At 62.2% G+C, this 16,577-nt stretch overlaps 3 protein-coding genes across 5 annotated transcripts; 2 read left to right on the top strand and 1 right to left on the bottom strand.

Annotated features, from left to right (window-relative positions):
* Positions 1–244: 244 nt before the first annotated feature.
* On the top strand, positions 245–1,280 carry CDK2AP2 (cyclin dependent kinase 2 associated protein 2). Its single transcript, XM_079307942.1, has 4 exons — positions 245–477; positions 624–724; positions 817–949; positions 1,063–1,280. The coding sequence occupies exons 1-4, from the start codon at positions 387–389 to the stop codon at positions 1,128–1,130; spliced, it is 393 nt and encodes a 130-aa protein (XP_079164068.1). The 5' UTR covers positions 245–386; the 3' UTR covers positions 1,131–1,280.
* Positions 1,281–1,541: 261 nt separating this feature from the next.
* On the top strand, positions 1,542–12,631 carry PITPNM1 (phosphatidylinositol transfer protein membrane associated 1). Of its 3 annotated transcripts, XM_079307939.1 has the most exons (24): positions 1,542–1,611; positions 2,167–2,274; positions 2,864–3,078; positions 3,152–3,273; positions 5,641–5,865; positions 5,951–6,265; positions 6,583–6,678; positions 6,783–6,890; positions 6,999–7,060; positions 7,130–7,374; positions 7,839–8,028; positions 8,128–8,235; positions 8,329–8,468; positions 8,697–8,875; positions 9,211–9,381; positions 9,550–9,699; positions 9,799–9,947; positions 10,021–10,131; positions 10,251–10,367; positions 10,574–10,722; positions 10,817–10,966; positions 11,303–11,486; positions 11,714–11,842; positions 11,928–12,631. In XM_079307939.1, exons 2-24 carry the CDS (start codon positions 2,197–2,199, stop codon positions 12,192–12,194), a joined length of 3,660 nt encoding a protein of 1,219 aa, XP_079164065.1. In that variant the 5' UTR covers positions 1,542–1,611; positions 2,167–2,196; the 3' UTR covers positions 12,195–12,631. The 3 variants fall into 3 exon arrangements, with proteins under 3 accessions (XP_079164065.1, XP_079164064.1, XP_079164066.1); XM_079307938.1 differs by lacking the exon at positions 1,542–1,611 and having other exon boundaries at positions 1,715–2,274; XM_079307940.1 differs by lacking the exons at positions 1,542–1,611; positions 10,251–10,367 and having other exon boundaries at positions 1,735–2,274.
* A 245-nt stretch (positions 12,632–12,876) lies between these two features.
* On the bottom strand, positions 12,877–14,829 carry AIP (AHR interacting HSP90 co-chaperone). The gene is given in 6 exon segments (XM_079307941.1): positions 12,877–13,641; positions 13,728–13,869; positions 13,956–14,132; positions 14,303–14,491; positions 14,649–14,720; positions 14,722–14,829. Coding segments are annotated over 6 exon segments (816 nt in total). The 5' UTR covers positions 14,752–14,829; the 3' UTR covers positions 12,877–13,435.
* Between the last annotated feature and the right edge of the window lie 1,748 nt (positions 14,830–16,577).

The following is a 16,577-nucleotide window of genomic DNA, read 5'->3' as shown; positions in this document are numbered from 1 at the left end:
GGGGGCGTGGTCTACGTAGCAATCACGTGTTCGAGGCGTCACGGAGGGGGCGTGGCCGACGCCGCGTGTCTCCACGGTGACCGGCCGGCGGGCGCGCGGCGGCGTAATGACGTCGCGCTCGTGACGCGCCTGCGTCATCACCGCGAGCGCCGGCGGCGGCGGAGGGGGGAGAAGCCCGGGTCAGGCCGGGGCCGCGCAGCGCTACCGGGAACCGGGGCCGCCGCGCTCCGCTCCGGTTCCCGGCTTCCCGCCGGGCCGAGCGGGGCCGAGCTGAGCTGAAGAGAGGCGGGCACCGGCGATACAACCGGCGGGGCGAGCGCGGGGGCCGCACGCCGACCCCCGCCGCGGGGCTCCAGGGATCCGGGAGCGGCGGGCGGCCGTCGGGGATGTCCTACAAGCCCATCGCTCCCGCCCCCGCTACCCCCGGAGCCGCCAGCGCCAGCCCCGCCCCGCCGGGGCCCGGGGCACCGTCCGCCGGTGAGAGAACCCCGCGGTAGCCGCGGGGGACTGGGGGCACCGGGAGCGGAGAGGGGCTGGAAGGGGGCACCCCGGGAGGGGACGGTACCGGGTGAGGGAGGTACCCAGGAAGGGGGAGCGCGGCCGTGACCCTCAGTTCCCCGCAGCCACGAGTGTCCCGTCGCCCTCCGGTTCCGTCCCTGGCGCCGCCGCCCCTTTCCGGCCGCTCTTCAATGACTTCGGGCCGCCGTCCATGGGCTACGTGCAGGTGAGGCGCGGGGCCGGGGCCGGCGGGGCCGGGCGCGGCGGCGGGGGCGGCCCCCAGCCCCTCCGTCCCTGCGTGTGCCGCTGTTCCCGCAGGCCATGAAGCCCCCCGGGGCGCAGGGCTCGCAGAGCACCTACACGGACCTGCTCTCGGTCATCGAAGAGATGGGCAAGGAGATCCGGCCCACCTACGCCGGCAGCAAGAGCGCCATGGAGCGGCTGAAGCGGGGTAGGGGCGGGAAGGGGAACCGGGCGGCCACGGTGCTGCACCCCCGAGGCTCCGCAGCCCCGCGGGGAGCGACTGGAGGGTGATCGGAGGTGTCCCTGTGCTTCTCCCCGCAGGGATCATCCACGCCCGGGCGCTGGTCAGGGAGTGCCTGGCAGAGACAGAGCGAAACGCCCGCACGTAACGGCAGCTGCCGCCCGGGACCCCCCGGGACCGCCCGGGACCTCCCGGTGGGGGCGGGGGGGCCGCCGTGCTGCCCGAGCCCCCCCTCCCCGCGCTCTCCGCTCTTTATAAATGCGTGTTTTTATAAATAAAGACAATGTTGGGACTTGGCCTCGGTGTGTCCCCGCGGGGGTGGGTCCCGATGGCGGTGGTGGGGGTCGTGGGAGCGTTTGGAGCCGCGCTGGGTGGGTGTCCCGGAGCTGAGAGGTGTAGGAGTGGTCAAACTACTCGTTGATCACTTTAAAAAGTGGCTTTTTAAATAAAACACGGTGTTTTTCCGGGGGCGGCGGTGCCGGTACACGCGGAGCGCCCGTGAGTGGCGCTCGCTGCCTTCCGCTCTCTGACGTCACGGGGGCCCCCCCCTCACCTCCCTACGTCACGGCTGTCGCCGTGGGAACGGGCTGTGATGTCACGATCCGAGGGGCCGGTGCGGAGCGGCGCAGGTTCGGTGGGGCCGGGGGGCGGCGGGGACCGGGCGGGCGGGCGGGCGGGCGGGGGGGAGCGGAGCGGGCCGCGTTGCCATGGCAACGGAGCCGAGCCGAGTGGGGCCGAGCCGGGTCGAACCCGGGGCCGAGGGGGGCCGAGAGGTACCGGACTGAGCCGAACGTGGGACCGAAGGGGGCCGAGCGGTACCGGATTGAACCGAACAGGGAGCTGAGCGGTACCGGACTCCGCCGAACCCGGGGCCGAGCTTTTCCGGGCCGGGCCGAACCTGGGGCAGAAAGGTGCCGGGCGGTACCGGACTCAGCCGAGCGTTTTGCCGAGGCGGGTCGAAACCGGGACCGAGCCCAGCCGAGCGGTACCGGACCGAACCGAACCCTGAGCCGAGCGGTGCTGGACTCAGCCGAACCCGGGGGCGGAGCAGCTCCGAGACGGGCCGAACCCGGACCGAGCGGTACCGGGCTGAGCTGAGTACGCCCCGAGCGGTTCTGAAGGGTGCCGAACCGGCCCGAGCTGTCCCGAACCGGCCCGGTCCGGTGTAACGGAAGCCCCCTCAGGAGCTGCCCCCGCCGGCCCCCGCCGCCGCCATGCTGATCAAGGAGTACCACATCCTGCTGCCCATGAGCCTGGAGGAGTACCAGGTGGCCCAGCTGTACATGATCCAGGTGGGGATGCGGGACTGAGGAGGAGCCTCGGGCATGTAGGGATCTGGGGGATGAGCCTGGGGTCTGCACGGGTCGGGGGTTTGTGGGCTGAGCCTGAGGGATATGGGGCACTAAGGGTGCACAGGGCTGGGGGGCTGGAGGGGGCAGGGATCTGGGAACTGTGACTGAGGGAGTGCAGGGGGCTGAAAGAGGCTGGAAATTGTAGCCTGTGGGGTATAGCAGGCTGTGGGGGAGCATGGAGGGTGCAGGGGCTGAGCCTGGGGGTGCACAGGGGACTTTGAGACTGATCATGGAGTGCTGGAGGGTCTAAGGGGCTGTGGGGCTGAGTGTGGGGAGCTGGGGAGCTGTAGTGCTGGAGGGGCACAGTGGGGGATCCCAAGGGAGACTGATCCCAAGGGACTGGCAGGTTGCAGGGGCATCACTGAGGCTTCAGGTGGGTTTGGGACCACCGAGCCAAGCAGGGGGTCCTGTGAGCAGGTGTGGGGCTGGGGGATACCAGCACATGGGGATGGGAGTGTACAGGGACCCTGGGCACCCATGGGGATCTTGGGGCTTAGAGGGGCCGCTCTGAGCCGTCGCCTCTGTGCAGAAGAAGAGCCGGGAGGAGTCGAGCGGCGAGGGCAGTGGCGTGGAGATCCTGGCCAACCGTCCCTACAGCGATGGCCCCGGCGGCAGCGGCCAGTACACCCACAAGATCTACCACGTCGGCTCCCACATCCCCAGCTGGTTCCGGGCGCTGCTCCCCAAAGCCGCGCTCCAGGTGGAGGAGGAGTCCTGGAACGCTTATCCCTACACACGCACCAGGTGGGAGCTGGAAGGCGGCGGGGAGGGCTGCAGGACTGGCCATGGCTCTGGGCTCAGTCCTCTGCCTCTCCAGGTACACGTGTCCCTTTGTGGAGAAGTTTTCCATTGAGATCGAGACCTACTACCGCCCGGATGCGGGGCAGCAGACCAACATCTTCAACCTGAGTGCTGCAGAGAAGAGGCAGAGGATTTTGGGTGGGTATGGCTGGCCTGGGGAGCTGGGCAGGACACTGTGGCTGCTGGGATTCTCATGTAGTGCTTCCAGGATGGGTGTGTGGTTGTGATGGGGCCTTAGGGGCTCAACTTCACTGTCCTTGCTGGTCCTCATGTTTCAGGGCTGAGCTCCCTGGATCCTCAGCTCCCTGCCCCTGGCTCCCTGCTCTGAGCTCCCTGCCTGCTCCCTCTCAGCATTGATGAATTAAGTTCCACATTAAAGATATTTTCAGGGACAGTTTTGTCCTCTGTCTCTTCCCTTGCCTCTATTTCTGTTTGCAGCTTCTCCTTCCTAGAGCCAGCCTACTTCCCTCTCCTTCCATGTCCCAGTCTTGTTCTGGCATAGATTTGCCTTCTCAGTCTCTCTTGGTGTACATGAGATCCCACACCTGGGTCCTGTGGGGCGTTTTGGATCAGCTGGAGCAGGGAGAGCTGGAAAAGCATGTCCCCATTTTCCTACTCCCTGCCCTGCTTCCCCTCTCTCTGGGGCTTTGCTCCAGTTTACTTTCTGGTTCCTTTCTGGGGAGACTGGTGGGCAGGACTGGAAGTTCAGGGTGGGATTCTTCCCTCTCTGCTGGGTTCCTTTTCCTGATGGTGTGGACATGGTCAGTTCAGGCGCCAGAGTGTGGATTGTGACGTGCTGCCTCTTAAAATGGAGGCCTAAAATAGGCACTCGGAGGAAATGATTCATCTGACCTATTTCTCTCCCCGGCTCTCGCGGCTCTGGGGATGTCCGGCTGGGATACCGATGGCTTGGACCTGGGGGCAGGAATTCTGCCCCTGCTGCCCTCGAGAAGCAAACAGGGCCAAGCAGATGGCATCAGGGCATGGCCCTGTGCCCCCTGCTTGTTTTTCTGCCCTAGTGCCTGTCCCATGGGCATTCCACGGGCACTCAGCATCTCCAGTGGTTGCTGCCTTCCACAGGGAGTAGAGTTGAAGTGGGACCAGCCCCAGTGAGGATCTTGCTGGGATTTTCTCTGCCCTGGTGTCATGTAGCACTGACAGATTTGAACCCCTCTCACATTTCAAAGGGCAATGGAAAAAAACTGTCTGGGTGATCCGCAGGGATAACTGCTCCCTTGGCAGCTTTCTCCCAGTGGCAAAAGCAAAGGGAATTGGATTGTGATGGGAGTGACACTGCCAGGAGCTGCTTGGGGACAGCAGGTTCTATCCCAGCTCTTTGCTGCTGTTAGTCAAGATGCTTGGCATTATGCTGTGCATTGCATCATTTTTGTGGATTCAGGACATCTCTAGTTTTCTTTTTCCCCCTTTTTTCAGCCCAAGCTTGCGGAAGAGAGGCTGACAGCACCTTGGGGACATCAAGGGGGGGCTGATAAATGCATGGCTTGGCACAGCTTGAGAACTTGGGGACAGTGCTGTGGGATGGTATGGGGAGCCAGAGGGATGTCCTGGGGTCCCCCAGACCATGACCTGGAGATAGGGCTGGAAAAGCTAAATTCTAGGAGATTTTATGCTGGATTGAGCCTGAACAACTGTTGGATAGTGTTTTTCTGGGTGTCATTCAGGAGCATCTCTCTGGTCTTAGGAGGTCATCCTCATTTGTGGGGAGAGCTCACCCTCATTTTGGGAGAGGTCACCTTTGTTTCGGTGTGGGGCTCTTTTCCCTTTCCCCCCCTTAGGCTCTCCTGAGGCTTCTGTGTCATGTGGTGTGTTTACTGTGCCCTGTTTTTGGGGGTCTCTCGGACTTTTTGGTGGGGGGGGGGGCAGGAGCTGTGCTGAGCTGCCCCATGCACTGTCCCCATCCTCAGCCCCCATGTCCCCTAGAGTGGCCAGGATCACTGCAGCTGCCAGATCTGCCAGCTAACACGTGCCAGCCCCAGCTCCCTGTGAGCTCCCAGCCCCTCCCTCCTTGTGCTGCTCCCTGGGGTGCTGGATTGGGGTCCCACACAGGGACGAGGCTGCACCAAGGGTGTCTGTGATGTTCCAGCCATGGTGTTTTATATGTTCTTTTAGGAAATTCTTCCCTGTGGGAGTGGTGAGGCTCTAACATAGGTTGCCCAGAGTAGCTGTGAATGCTTCATCCCTGGAAGTGTCCAAGGCCAGGTTGGATGGGGCTTGGAGCAAGGTGGGATAGTGGAAGATATTCCTGCTCATGGCAGGGGGTGGAATGAGATGATCCATGATTCCAAGCGAAACCATTCCAGGATTCTACAATTCCAGAACTCCCAAGATTTTCGAATTCTAGGACAGAGAGTGTTTGCTGCCAGCTGTGTTGGGTGCATGGCTCGTGGGAATAATTTGAGCTGATTTTTGTCCCTTTTTCCTTGTTTTCTTACCTGTGCCCCCTTGCCAAGCACTGTGGGGTGACAAGCGCCGTTCCCCTCACAGACACCATTGACATTGTGCGTGATCCCATCTCCCCCGGGGAATACAAGCCTGAGGAGGATCCCAAACTCTACCACTCATCCAAGACGGGCCGGGGCCCCCTGGGGGATGACTGGCTGGAGGCAGCAGCAGCCGGCGGGCCCCTCATGTGTGCCTACAAGCTCTGCAAGGTGGAGTTCCGATACTGGGGGATGCAGTCCAAGATCGAGCAGTTCATCCACGACGTGGGTGAGTTCAGAGCCATGGGTTGCTGGAGGGTCATTTGGGCAGCTGTGGGATCACACAGGACTCTCTTCCCCCCTTTTCCCACCAGGTTTGAGGAAGGTGATGCTGCGCGCCCATCGCCAAGCCTGGTGCTGGCAGGATGAGTGGACGGACCTGACGATGGAGGATATCCGGCAGCTGGAGGAGGAGACGGCGCGAATGCTGGCACAGAAGATGGCCAAGTGTGGTGAGGGCGAGGAGCCACCCACAGCTGGGATCAGCCCCGAGGGGCAGCCAGAACCAGATGGTCCTGGCAGCCAGGAGGAGGCCGAGCTACAGGCAGGGACTGATACCCCCTCGGATGATACCTTTGCCAAGCAGTGGTCCACTTCTTCCCGGTCTTCCTACTCCTCCCAGCATGGAGGTAAGAGACCAGGTCCGCTGTGGTTATGCCCTGGATGCTGAGGCTCTCTGTAGGAGATGGGTCAGGAGACTGTTTTGCCTGGCTTGGATCTCCTGGTCTGGGGCCCTGGGTGTGCCAGGTCTGGTCCCAGGTTTCATAAAGGGGCCCTGGGTGACCCAGGGATGGTCACGGGTCTCCCAAGGAGGGACTCTGGGTGACGTAGGGATGGCCCCAGATCTCCCTGGGGGGCCTGGGTCCAGGACCAAGGGGAAGTTGTGGGGCAGGAGCAGGGGTGTCTCTGCAGGGGGCTGTGAGTGCTGACCCCTTGTGGGTGGCAGGGGGCGTGTCTCCTCAGAGCCTGTCGGAGTGGCGGATGCAGAACATTGCCCGGGACTCAGAGAACAGCTCCGAAGAGGAATTTTTCGATGCCCATGGTACTGGTTCTCAGAACAGGCTGGGTGGGGGCAAGGGCATGTGAGGATGGGTGTGCAGGCACAGGGATGTCCCCCAACCCCATTCTTCCCTCCTGCCTCTGCAGAGGATCTCTCTGACAGTGACGAGGTCTTTGCCAAAGAGATGACCAAGTGGAGCTCCAACGACTTCTTGGACACACTTGAGCGGCCAGCAGAGCTGGACGAGGCACTGGGTAAGCACTGGGGATGCTCTGGCCCCAAATCCTGGGGTGGGTGGCCTGGGAGGGGCCTGATTCCCACCTGGAGACCCCAGCTGCCTCACCAGGGCTGTGTGCTCACAGGGGACGGAGCCAGCGCCACCAAGGGGGATGGTGAAGGATTGGGAACATCCAGCTTCCCTGAGGTGCGTGTCCCCTCCCTCGGGCTGTGCCCTCCTGCCGTGCCCCCCGATTTGACTGCTCTCCTTTTGCAGAGTGGCACAGCAGACAGCACGGAGCAGATGTGCCGGATCCACGCGCTCTTCCTCATCCTGCACAGTGGGAACATCCTAGATCAGGGAGCGGGCGAGCCAGGCTCCAAGCAGGCGGATGTGCAGACACTGGCGGCCACCTTTGATGCTGTCACCCGCGTCCACTTTCCTGAGGCACTGGGACATGTGGCCCTGCGCCTGGTGCCCTGCCCGCCCATCTGTGCTGCGGCCTATGCCCTTGTCTCCAAGTATGGATTCACACTGGGAAAGCAGGAGACTGGGGAGCTGGTATCTTTAGAGAGGGGACTTCACTTCTGGTGGGACATTAAGGACTAGGGAGGGGATGGGGGTTGACTCCTGGTGCAGCATCTTGGGGCAAGCAAGTGTTGTGTGGTGAGATGGGATGGGATACATGTAATTCCTGGTGTGGTATCCCAGGGCACGCAGGTGTTTTGTTGTGGAATGAGGCTGATGGGATGGGATGGGATGGGATGGGATGGGATGGGATGGGATGGGATGGGATGGGATGGGATGGGATGAGATGGGATGGAGATAACTCCAGATGCAGCATCCTGGGTGAGCAAATATCTTGTGGTGGGAATGAATGGGATGGGGATTACTCCTGGTGTGGCAGGGTAAACCAGTACCATGCAGTGGGATGACGCCATCAGGACAGTCTTATTCATCCCTTGCCATGTCCCTTGCTGTGTAGGCTCAGCCCCTACAGCCATGACAGAGACAGCCTGTCCAGCAGCCAGGACCACATTCCGCTGGCAGCGCTCCCACTGCTGGCCACCTCCTCAGGCACCTACCAGCACGCCCTGGGCACCGTCATCACCCGTGCCAACCAGGCCTACACAGCCTTCCTGCACTCTGGAGAGGGTACTGGCTTCTGTGGCCAGGTGAGGTGGAATTCAGGGGGAAACTTGGCTCTGAGGTCCAGCTGTGACCCTGCATAGAGGGTTTGGGGATGTGGAGACCTGAATCTGTGGTCTCTGCAGGTGGTGCTGCTTGGGGACTGCGTGGGTGGCATCCTAGGATTTGATGCACTGTGCCAGAGCCGGGTGGGCTCAGGGGGCAGCCGGAGCAGCAGCCGCCGTGGCAGCCTGGTGAGTGCCTTGCATGCCTGCACCCCTTGGGGAGGGTTTGGGGGTGCACTGGGGGCTACATGGGGTCTGGGTGTTTGCTGACTCTCCCTGCAGAGCATGGAGCCTGTCTCCCCAGAACAGTGTGGTGGCCCAGACCCACTGGCTGATGGGACAGGAGTGCCAGTATTGGGCCAGGCCAGCCCTGAGCCCCTAGGGACACAGGGGGACAGCCATCAGCAGAGCTCCACGTGCAGGTGAGCCCAAGGTGGGGATGGTCTGCTACCTTGTGCTTTATGGAAAGGGTGCAATTCCCATATGCTTCAGGCTGTTAAGGAGCATTTCATGGAGGCTACCTGCCCCAGGGGGATCTTGTTGGAATTCCTTTGGGATAACGGGGCCACACCAGGCACAGCTTTGCCTTCAGGATGGTGGGAGCATGGTGTTGCCGTCCCTTCCCATGCCCACTGTCTCTACTGTCCCAGCCTGCAGGCCAGTGAGGCCCTGCTGGAGGCAGAGGCACCCCGGAGCAGCGCCGTGGTGCTGGATGGGGCGGAGGGTGCCAGCACCCGCCTCGAATTTAAGGTATCCGGCTTCTTCCTCTTCGGTTCCCCGCTGGGGCTGGTGCTCGCACTGCGCAAGACCGTCATGCCTGCTCTGGATGGTGAGGATCTCTGCCTGCCGCCGTGCCAGCCCCTGACCCACCCTGCAGGGCTCAAGTCCCTGGGTCGTGCTCACCCAAATAAGCCTGAGCTCCCCAGGACCACCCCAGAGAGCCCTGCTTGGGTTTGAGCCCCTTGCATGTCCAGCCCTGGCTGTGTGGGTGTTTGTGGGTGGCTCAGTGTCCCTGCTCTGTGCCAGCCTCAGCCTATCCCAGGTGCTCCAAATTACCCTCTCCAGCCTTTCCTCTTGCTGTGTCCTGCTTTATCCCTCCTGGGTGTTTTGCTCCTGGTTCTTCCCAGCCCTTGTGGGCACCCCTGACCTCGCTCTGTGCTGCAGTGGCCCAGCTGCGTCCTGCCTGTGAGCAGATCTACAACCTCTTCCACGCCGCTGATCCCTGCGCCTCCCGCCTGGAGCCCCTCCTGGCCAAGGCCTTCCATGCTGTGCCCCCGCTCAGCGTGCCCCGATATCAGAAGTATCCCCTGGGTGATGGCACCTCATCCCTGTTGGGTGAGCAGGCTGGTACCAGGCACCCTGAGGCCACATCAGGGTACTCAGAGCACCCACATCCTGGTTGGTTGTGGGGGGAGGGATGTGCAGCCCTTCCCACTGCTCTGGGGCTCTACTGGAGGGGTGTCCCCAGGTGCTTTGGGTGTGCTTACCCAGCTCTCTCTTCAGCGGAGGCCCTGCAGACACACTCTACCCTGTTCCTGCCCAAAGTGGATGTGGCTGCTCCCCCTACCCCCACTGGCAGCTTTGGGGGCTTTTGGAAGGGCAGTGAGCCAACAGAGCTGCCCACTCCCGCCAGTACTAGCGAGGTTGTGAAGAGTAAGTGTCATCACCAGCCACCCCATCCCATGCAGGCCCCCTAGGCTGCACAAGAGGGGATGAGGTTTGGAAAAAGCTTAATTCCAGCTTTCCCCGCAGTCCTGGAGCGCTGGTGGGGCCCGAAGCGCATCGACTACTCTCTGTACTGCCCTGATGCCCTGACTGCCTTCCCCACCATCACCCTGCCCCACCTCTTCCATGCCAGCTACTGGGAATCCTCAGACGTGGTGGCCTTCATCCTGCGCCAGGTATGGTGGGCATGGTGGGGTGTGTGGCGAGCCAGGGCCATCAGAGGCTGAGCTGGCACCGTGCTGCTGGCAGGTGATGGAGAAAGAGGGGCCGCAGCCTGCAGAGAGCGAGGAGAGCTCCATCTACAGCCCCGCCATCCCTCGGGAAAAGTGGCAGCGCAAGCGCACCCACGTGAAGATTCGGGTATATGGCCAATGGGAGCCACCCGGGGCATCCTGGGGTAAAATCCCACAGTCCAGTGGTGTCCTAGTGGCACCTCAGGAGCTCCCCCAGGAGCTGCTGAACACTCTGTGTGCCCGCAGAATGTGACGGCCAACCACCGCGCCTGCGATGTGATCGTGTGCGAGGGCAAAGCACAGGTCCTCAGCGGGCGCTTCATGTACGGACCCCTGGATGTGGTGACACTGACTGGGGAGAAGGTATTACTGGGCTCGGGGCCACCAGGACACCTCAAACAGGGTGGGGTGTCCAGGACCAGGCATGGGGCTGGTGTCACCCACAACAGGAGAAGGATGTGGTTAACAGGACCCTGTGAGGGATGGCAGGAGAAGGTTGTAAGGACTTGCTGGTGGGGACACAGCAGGATGTTGGGGTTCAGCCGGTGCCCAGCCCATTTCCCTCTCAGGTGGACATCTACATCATGACGCAGCCGCTGTCGGGGAAGTGGCTGTACTATGGCACTGAGGTGACGAGTGGCAGCGGGCGCCTGACCTTCACCATCCCTCCAGACAAGGCTCTGGCCATCGGGATCTACCCTGTGCGCATGGTGGTCAGGTGAGGTGTTGCCTCAGTTTCTCCACCAGTCCTTTTGGCAGAGCTACACCTGCTGCCCTGGGCACCACCTGAGCCACCAGCTCTGCCTTTACAGAGGGGACCACAGCTACGCTGAGGCGTACCTGACCGTGGTGGCCCGTGGCACCGAGTCCGTTGTGTTCAGCATCGACGGCTCTTTCACTGCAAGTGTCTCCATCATGGGCAGTGACCCTAAAGTGCGGGCAGGGGCTGTGGATGTTGTAAGGTGGGTGCCCTTCAATCAGGGAGTCAGTCTCCCCATCTTTCATGATGTGACAACTCAGTTGGGGGGGTGTCAGAGCAGGGAAATGGGAGAGGGTATTCCATCACTGCCTTGCCTCTAGCACATTATCTCTATGCTGATGCCCTATTGTGGAAAATAATCCTCTCCAAGTGTGGATGTTGTCTCCATAGCTCTGCTGTGTCTTATCCTTGATAAAATCCCTGGGAGCAGGGGGGTTTTGGAGGCAGCACCCACACATGCTGTATTGGGACATCCCAGCTTCCCATAGCAGGACTGTCTCCACACAGGCTCCTGGCAGTCACCCATGTTCCCTCCTAGGCACTGGCAGGACTCAGGGTACATGATCATTTATGTGACGGGGCGCCCTGACATGCAGAAGCACCGTGTGGTGGCCTGGCTCTCCCAGCACAACTTCCCCCATGGCGCCGTCTCCTTCTGCGACGGGCTCACCCACGACCCGCTGCGCCAGAAAGCCGCCTTCCTGCAGAGCCTGCGCACCGAGGTGGGGATGGGGATGCTGCTGGTGGGGTGGTGTGGGCTCTGCTGAATCCTGTGCTCTGTGTCCTGGTAGAGATGCTGGGAGCTGGACTGCACTGCCATGGCAGAGCTGGAAGCTTTTCAGGGCAGCTCTCAGCCATCCCTCTTCACATGAGGGTGTCCCAGCCCCTGGGGGTGGCTGTCGCTGTGGGAAGGGTTGTTCTCTGCCCTAATGCTCTTGTCCCTGGGCAGGCAGAGATCTCCATAGTCGCCGGCTATGGCTCCACCAAGGATGTCTCCGTCTACAGCTCACTGGGACTCGCGCCAGCGCACATCTACATCGTGGGACGGGCCGTCAAGAAGTTCCAAAACCAGTGCCAGGTATGGTGGTGGCAGACTGGGGATGCAGGGGATGATCCACCAGCTGGCTGTGGCCACGGGCTCAGGCTGTCTGTATGTCGTGCAGTTCCTCTCCGATGGTTATGTTGCCCATCTGGCACAGTTGGAAGCTGCAGCCCTCGCTCACTCCCCCAAGGGCCCCCCACGACCTGTGCTGGGCAAAGGCACCTATGGCTGCCCGGCACCTGTCGACTTCCTGCGGAAGCAGAGCCAGCTCCTGCGCTCCCGGGGCTCCAGCCAGGCAGAGCGGGATGGGGGGCCCCCCTCAGCACCCCCGGGCTTGTCCCGGGCCAAGCCCCGCAGCGTCAGCCTCAAGCTGGAGGGTGAGGAGTGAGGGTGGCACAGCCATGTCCCCCCTCTGCCACATCCCTGATTTCCCAGCAAGGAGCACCTGGGGACAGAGCTGGTGCTGGGCCACGAGGCCATAGGAAGATGAGGGTGCTGGGAGATGGCTCTGGGAGAGCCCCCCAGAGAACCAGAGTGATCCCCTCAGGGCTAAGCCACCCTGAGTCCTCCCTGCTGCCCCCAGCCCCATCCCCTGTGGTCCTTTGGGGCTGTTGGGCAGTGCCCAGTGGGGTCTGCAGTCTGCACCCTAGGGTCATCATCCCTGTGCAGAACTGGGGGCTGTGGCTGTGCCCCAGAGCAAGTGGCACCTCCCCACCTATTTATTTCCGTCCGGTGTCATGGGGCAGGGCTTGGTTGGGGTTTCAGAGTGGTTCCTCTGTTCCCCCCTTTTGTTTCAGTGTTGAATAAAGAGATGTTATGACAAGGTGCCAGCACCCATGAGTCTGCTCTGTGCCTGTGGCAGCCAGCATTCCCACCCACTAGGAAAGCACTGGGGAGCTTCCAGGGACACCATGTCCCACAAAGAGATGGCTGTGGAGCACAGCAGCTGGGTCACAGGCAATTTAAGACAGACTGGAGTCTGTGGGCTGTGCCAGTGCTGATACCCTCCCCCTCTCCAACTTGTTTTCCCTTCATTTACCTCTAGCAGCAAATTTTTGTAGTGACCAGGGGTAGTGACTGGTTTTACTTGAGTTTATCTTGGCATAGCATGACCAGAGGTTTATAGAGATAGCAGGAACAAGCTGTTATTCTATATAAAATATTCCTGACACTGACATGACAAGAGGAGACACTGGTTTGGGATGATAGCAGCAGCCTGGAGAAGTGACAGTGGCATGGCACAGAAGAGAACAGGCATGAACAGTTTGGAGCTGGGGCTGAGGCTCAGCGCTGCCCCTCCATGGCCATCATAAAGTATAAAAACACCAAATAAGTGATAAAAGTTGGCAGGGAGCAGCGGGCTCTTGTCACCCACCCATCCCTGGCATGACAACAACCAGAATCTAGAGCCCACCAAAGAGCTTCAGCCGTGTGCTCTGATGCTTTATGCTGCCATCTAAGTGCCTGGCTGTGTCCCCAGGCCGTGGCTAGCTCCGGGGCCATTTCCACTGACTTCAAATAAGTAAAATCTGTATTAAACATTAATAAACATCCATGACCATTCCACATGTGGAATATCTAAGAGAACCTGTCCTGAGAGCGCTGGGCTCTCCCTTGCTGCCACGGACTCTACTGGGAGAAGATGCCCTTGAAGCGGATCTTGTCTTCAGCGTCCTTCTCCCGCAGCCGCGCTTCCAGGCTCCGCAGCTCCTTGGAGACCACGGGCCGCAGCGAGGGGTCGAGTGCCAGGACTTTGGCAAAGTCGGCCTGCGCCTCAGCCACGTTCCACACGGCTGCGTGGGCCTTGCCCCGCTTGAAGTAGGCCTTGACATTGTCTGTGGGGAGAGAGCCGGGGTCAGCAGAGCATGGGGGGTCTCCTGCTACCCACCACAGCCACCTGGGATGGCTCATGGCTCCTTACCCTCGTACTTGTTGAGGATGGAGGAGCAGTGATCCAGCACCTCGTAGTACTCCTCACACTGCAGCTTGCATTGGCAGTAGTTTAAGAGCAAGGGTGTGATCTTCTGGTCGAGCTCGATCCAGTCTGGAGAGCCTGGCTGCTCCTGTGGCAGACAGAGCAGGGAGAGTAAGGGGCAGCTCTTAAGCCTTGTATTCCTGGGTATGCCTGTGTGCATCTGGGGACACCCACCTTCATCTGCAGGTTCTTGAGACAGGCGATGGCGTCGTAGTATTTGGCAGCCGCCTCAGGCACTTTGCCCTGCCGGTACAGCTCGTTGCCTTCCTTGTGGATCTGGGGCACGGCCTGGAGCTTCTCCTCATCTGTCATGGCCCATGGGTCCTGCTGGTAGGAGCCGGGTGGCTCCACCTGCCAGCACCCCATCATGGAATCAGAGAACAGGATCATGGAATTGTTTAGGTTGGAGAAGAGCTCTAGGATCGAGTCCTGCACTGCCAAGGCCAGTACTAAAACCACATCCCACATCTGTGTGCCTTTTTGGACACTCCATTCCCGAGCTCCCCATGCTGGCACCTCACCTTCAGCACCTCGATGTCGAAGATGAGGGGCTGGGGGTTTTTCTGGAGCTCGTCGAGGTCGGGGTATCCCAGGGAGTAGTGCTCGTGCATCTGGGCGATGCTGCAGCAGTGCCGCTGCCCCTCCAGAGGGTCCTTCCCCGCTGCGATGTTCCGCAGGCTCTTGGACACTAGCGGGTAAAGCACCACATGCTGCGGGAGAGAAGGGAGGGGGAATTTGGGAAGGAGGGGGCAGAATATCAGGATGCTCCGGGCCGCCACCGCCCCCAGCATGACGTCACCGCCCACCCAAACATACCACGCCCCCTAACCACAAGCCACGCCCTCGGACGGCGCTGGTCCCGCCCACCTTGGTATCGCAGCGGAAGCGCGCACGCTCGCCGGGCCGCATGGTTCGCAGCGCCGCTTCCCACACGGGCAGCATTGAACTTTTTCCCGGCGATGAGCTCCATGGGTTTCCCCCGCGCCCTGCTATCGTCCACCGGCGTCTCCTCATCGCCACACCGCAGAGTCCGGTAGTGGAAAGTGGCCTGAACGGGCAGGAGGGGCCTACGGCGTCACCGTGGTGACGCACAAGTGGGGGAGGGGAGCGCGCATGCGCGCCTCCCCCGCCGCGTTCCGCTTCCCACATCCCCCCACCCCGCCCGTCCCCCCGCAGACCTGACCTTGGTGCCGTCGCGGAAGTCTGGCAGCGGCCCGGTGCCCTCCCGCAGCACCTCCTTGTCCACGCCGTCCGCCCGCAGCTGCTCGACTTGCTGCGCCATCGCTCCCGCTCCGCCCGCGCCGCCAGCCCTGGCTCGGCCGCCTCCGTTGCCGCTCGGTTCTTTCCGCACAGCGGTGGCTGCGCGGGGCGCCCCCTGCCGGCCCGGAGGTGGCTTGGCGGGGCGGGGGCTCCAGGAAAGAGGCGTGTTGTTGGGGAGGGGGCGGGGCCAGGGAGGCAGCCGCGCCCCCAGTTCCTGCGTGGTTCTCCTGGTTTTTTCCTGGTCTCCCCGCACCCTTCTACACGAGATACGGGAGGCATTCCGTTTTGTAAACCTTCTATGACACTCTGCCGCCTGCATGCAAGGGCCGCGGTGTGGCATGGAAAGTTGATAATGTCTCCGGACGAACTGTGAGAGTCCCCGCCCGCCGCGGAGAGAACGTAGCCGGGTGGTCTCCTCCAGTCAGCCCGGCCGGGTCTCCGTGCGGGGTAGACAGCCACGGCAGGGCCGTGCGACACCGTTAGGGAGGACACCTCAGGGCTTTGCAGGGTTCAGCTCAGTCCACAAGCCATCCAGAGGTGATACAAGGACACTGGTAGGCGGCCGGTCCGCAGTCCCACACAAAGGTTGGAAGCACAATGAAGGTGACTGCGCTGCTGCAGGAGGGACCGCGTATACCGGACACTGTTCTGCCAGCACTGTGATTGCTCAGCAGTGCTGCGGGGTGCTTCAGACCCGTCCTCAGCCTCACACACAGGACAGACCACAAGGGAGCTCTGGCCCCCATCCCCGTCGTACACGCGTTGGTTTTCGGTAATATTTACTCGCAGCTTACCCAGGTGCGTCCCCCAAAATTCAAGTGGGTTCAAGTGTGCCCCCCCCCCTACTTGTGGCTTCACCGCGGGGCAGGGGCGGCGCGGAGCCGCGGCGTTATCGGCGGCAGCGCAGGGCTCGGGAGCTGCGTGCGGTCGGTGGCGAGGCCGGGAGGCGCCGGGGGGTGAGCGCCTCCTTCCTGCCCTGGTGGCGAGGCGAGCGCGGGGCCAGAGCTGCGGCAGCAGCGCCATGTGCCAGCGCCGCCGCGAGGGACCGGGGAGCCGGCACCTGGCAGCGCCGAGCGGAGCCGGGGGCTGCTGCCACCCCCGCGGGGGCTGCGAGCACCCCGGCAGGGCAGCGCCCCACAGATTAGGGCTGGCAGCTCCGCAGCTGTGCACCTGCAGCTGCTTTATCGTGGTCTGTGGGTGAAGGCTGTTCCCCATTCGTCAGGATGGCTCTTGGCAGGCTGCAGCAGCAGCAGAGCTGGAGGCTCGGGGATGCAGGAAGGGCCCCCCCAGCGCAGGTGTGGTGGGTGGGGGGCTGCCTCCCCCCGGGCACATCCGGCTGGCAGCCCACTGTGGCGAGGTGTGTGACGCCAGAAGCGGAGGCGAGGCTCATATTTGGGCACGGAGCAGGTGATTGGAGGCCGCGCCCCAGAGTCGGCCGATGAGGCCACCTGCTAAAGGCTGCCCGGCTGCTGCTGCCTGCATTGGCCGGGCGCTGGCGAGACGTGGCCTGGTTTGCGCTGGCTCGGGGCCGCTGCC

Source organism: Erithacus rubecula (assembly GCF_903797595.1).
Source record: "Erithacus rubecula genome assembly, chromosome: 6".
NCBI classification, from domain to species: Eukaryota; Metazoa; Chordata; class Aves; order Passeriformes; family Muscicapidae; genus Erithacus; species Erithacus rubecula.
This window is presented reverse-complemented; position numbering and strand designations above follow the sequence as displayed.

What these genes read in the sequence shown, in the direction of transcription:
- CDK2AP2 (XM_079307942.1), top strand. Translation starts at nt 387, where the DNA reads ATGTCCTACAAGCCCATCGCTCCCGCCCCCGCTACCCCCGGAGCCGCC. An exon ending in GCCCGGGGCACCGTCCGCCG is followed by an intron (nt 478 to 623) that starts GTGAGAGAACCC and finishes AGTTCCCCGCAG; the next exon opens with CCACGAGTGTCCCGTCGCCC. An exon ending in CATGGAGCGGCTGAAGCGGG is followed by an intron (nt 950 to 1,062) that starts GTAGGGGCGGGA and finishes TTCTCCCCGCAG; the next exon opens with GGATCATCCACGCCCGGGCG.
- PITPNM1 (XM_079307939.1), top strand. Translation starts at nt 2,197, where the DNA reads ATGCTGATCAAGGAGTACCACATCCTGCTGCCCATGAGCCTGGAGGAG. An exon ending in CCCAGCTGTACATGATCCAG is followed by an intron (nt 2,275 to 2,863) that starts GTGGGGATGCGG and finishes GCCTCTGTGCAG; the next exon opens with AAGAAGAGCCGGGAGGAGTC. An exon ending in GCAGTTCATCCACGACGTGG is followed by an intron (nt 5,866 to 5,950) that starts GTGAGTTCAGAG and finishes TTTTCCCACCAG; the next exon opens with GTTTGAGGAAGGTGATGCTG.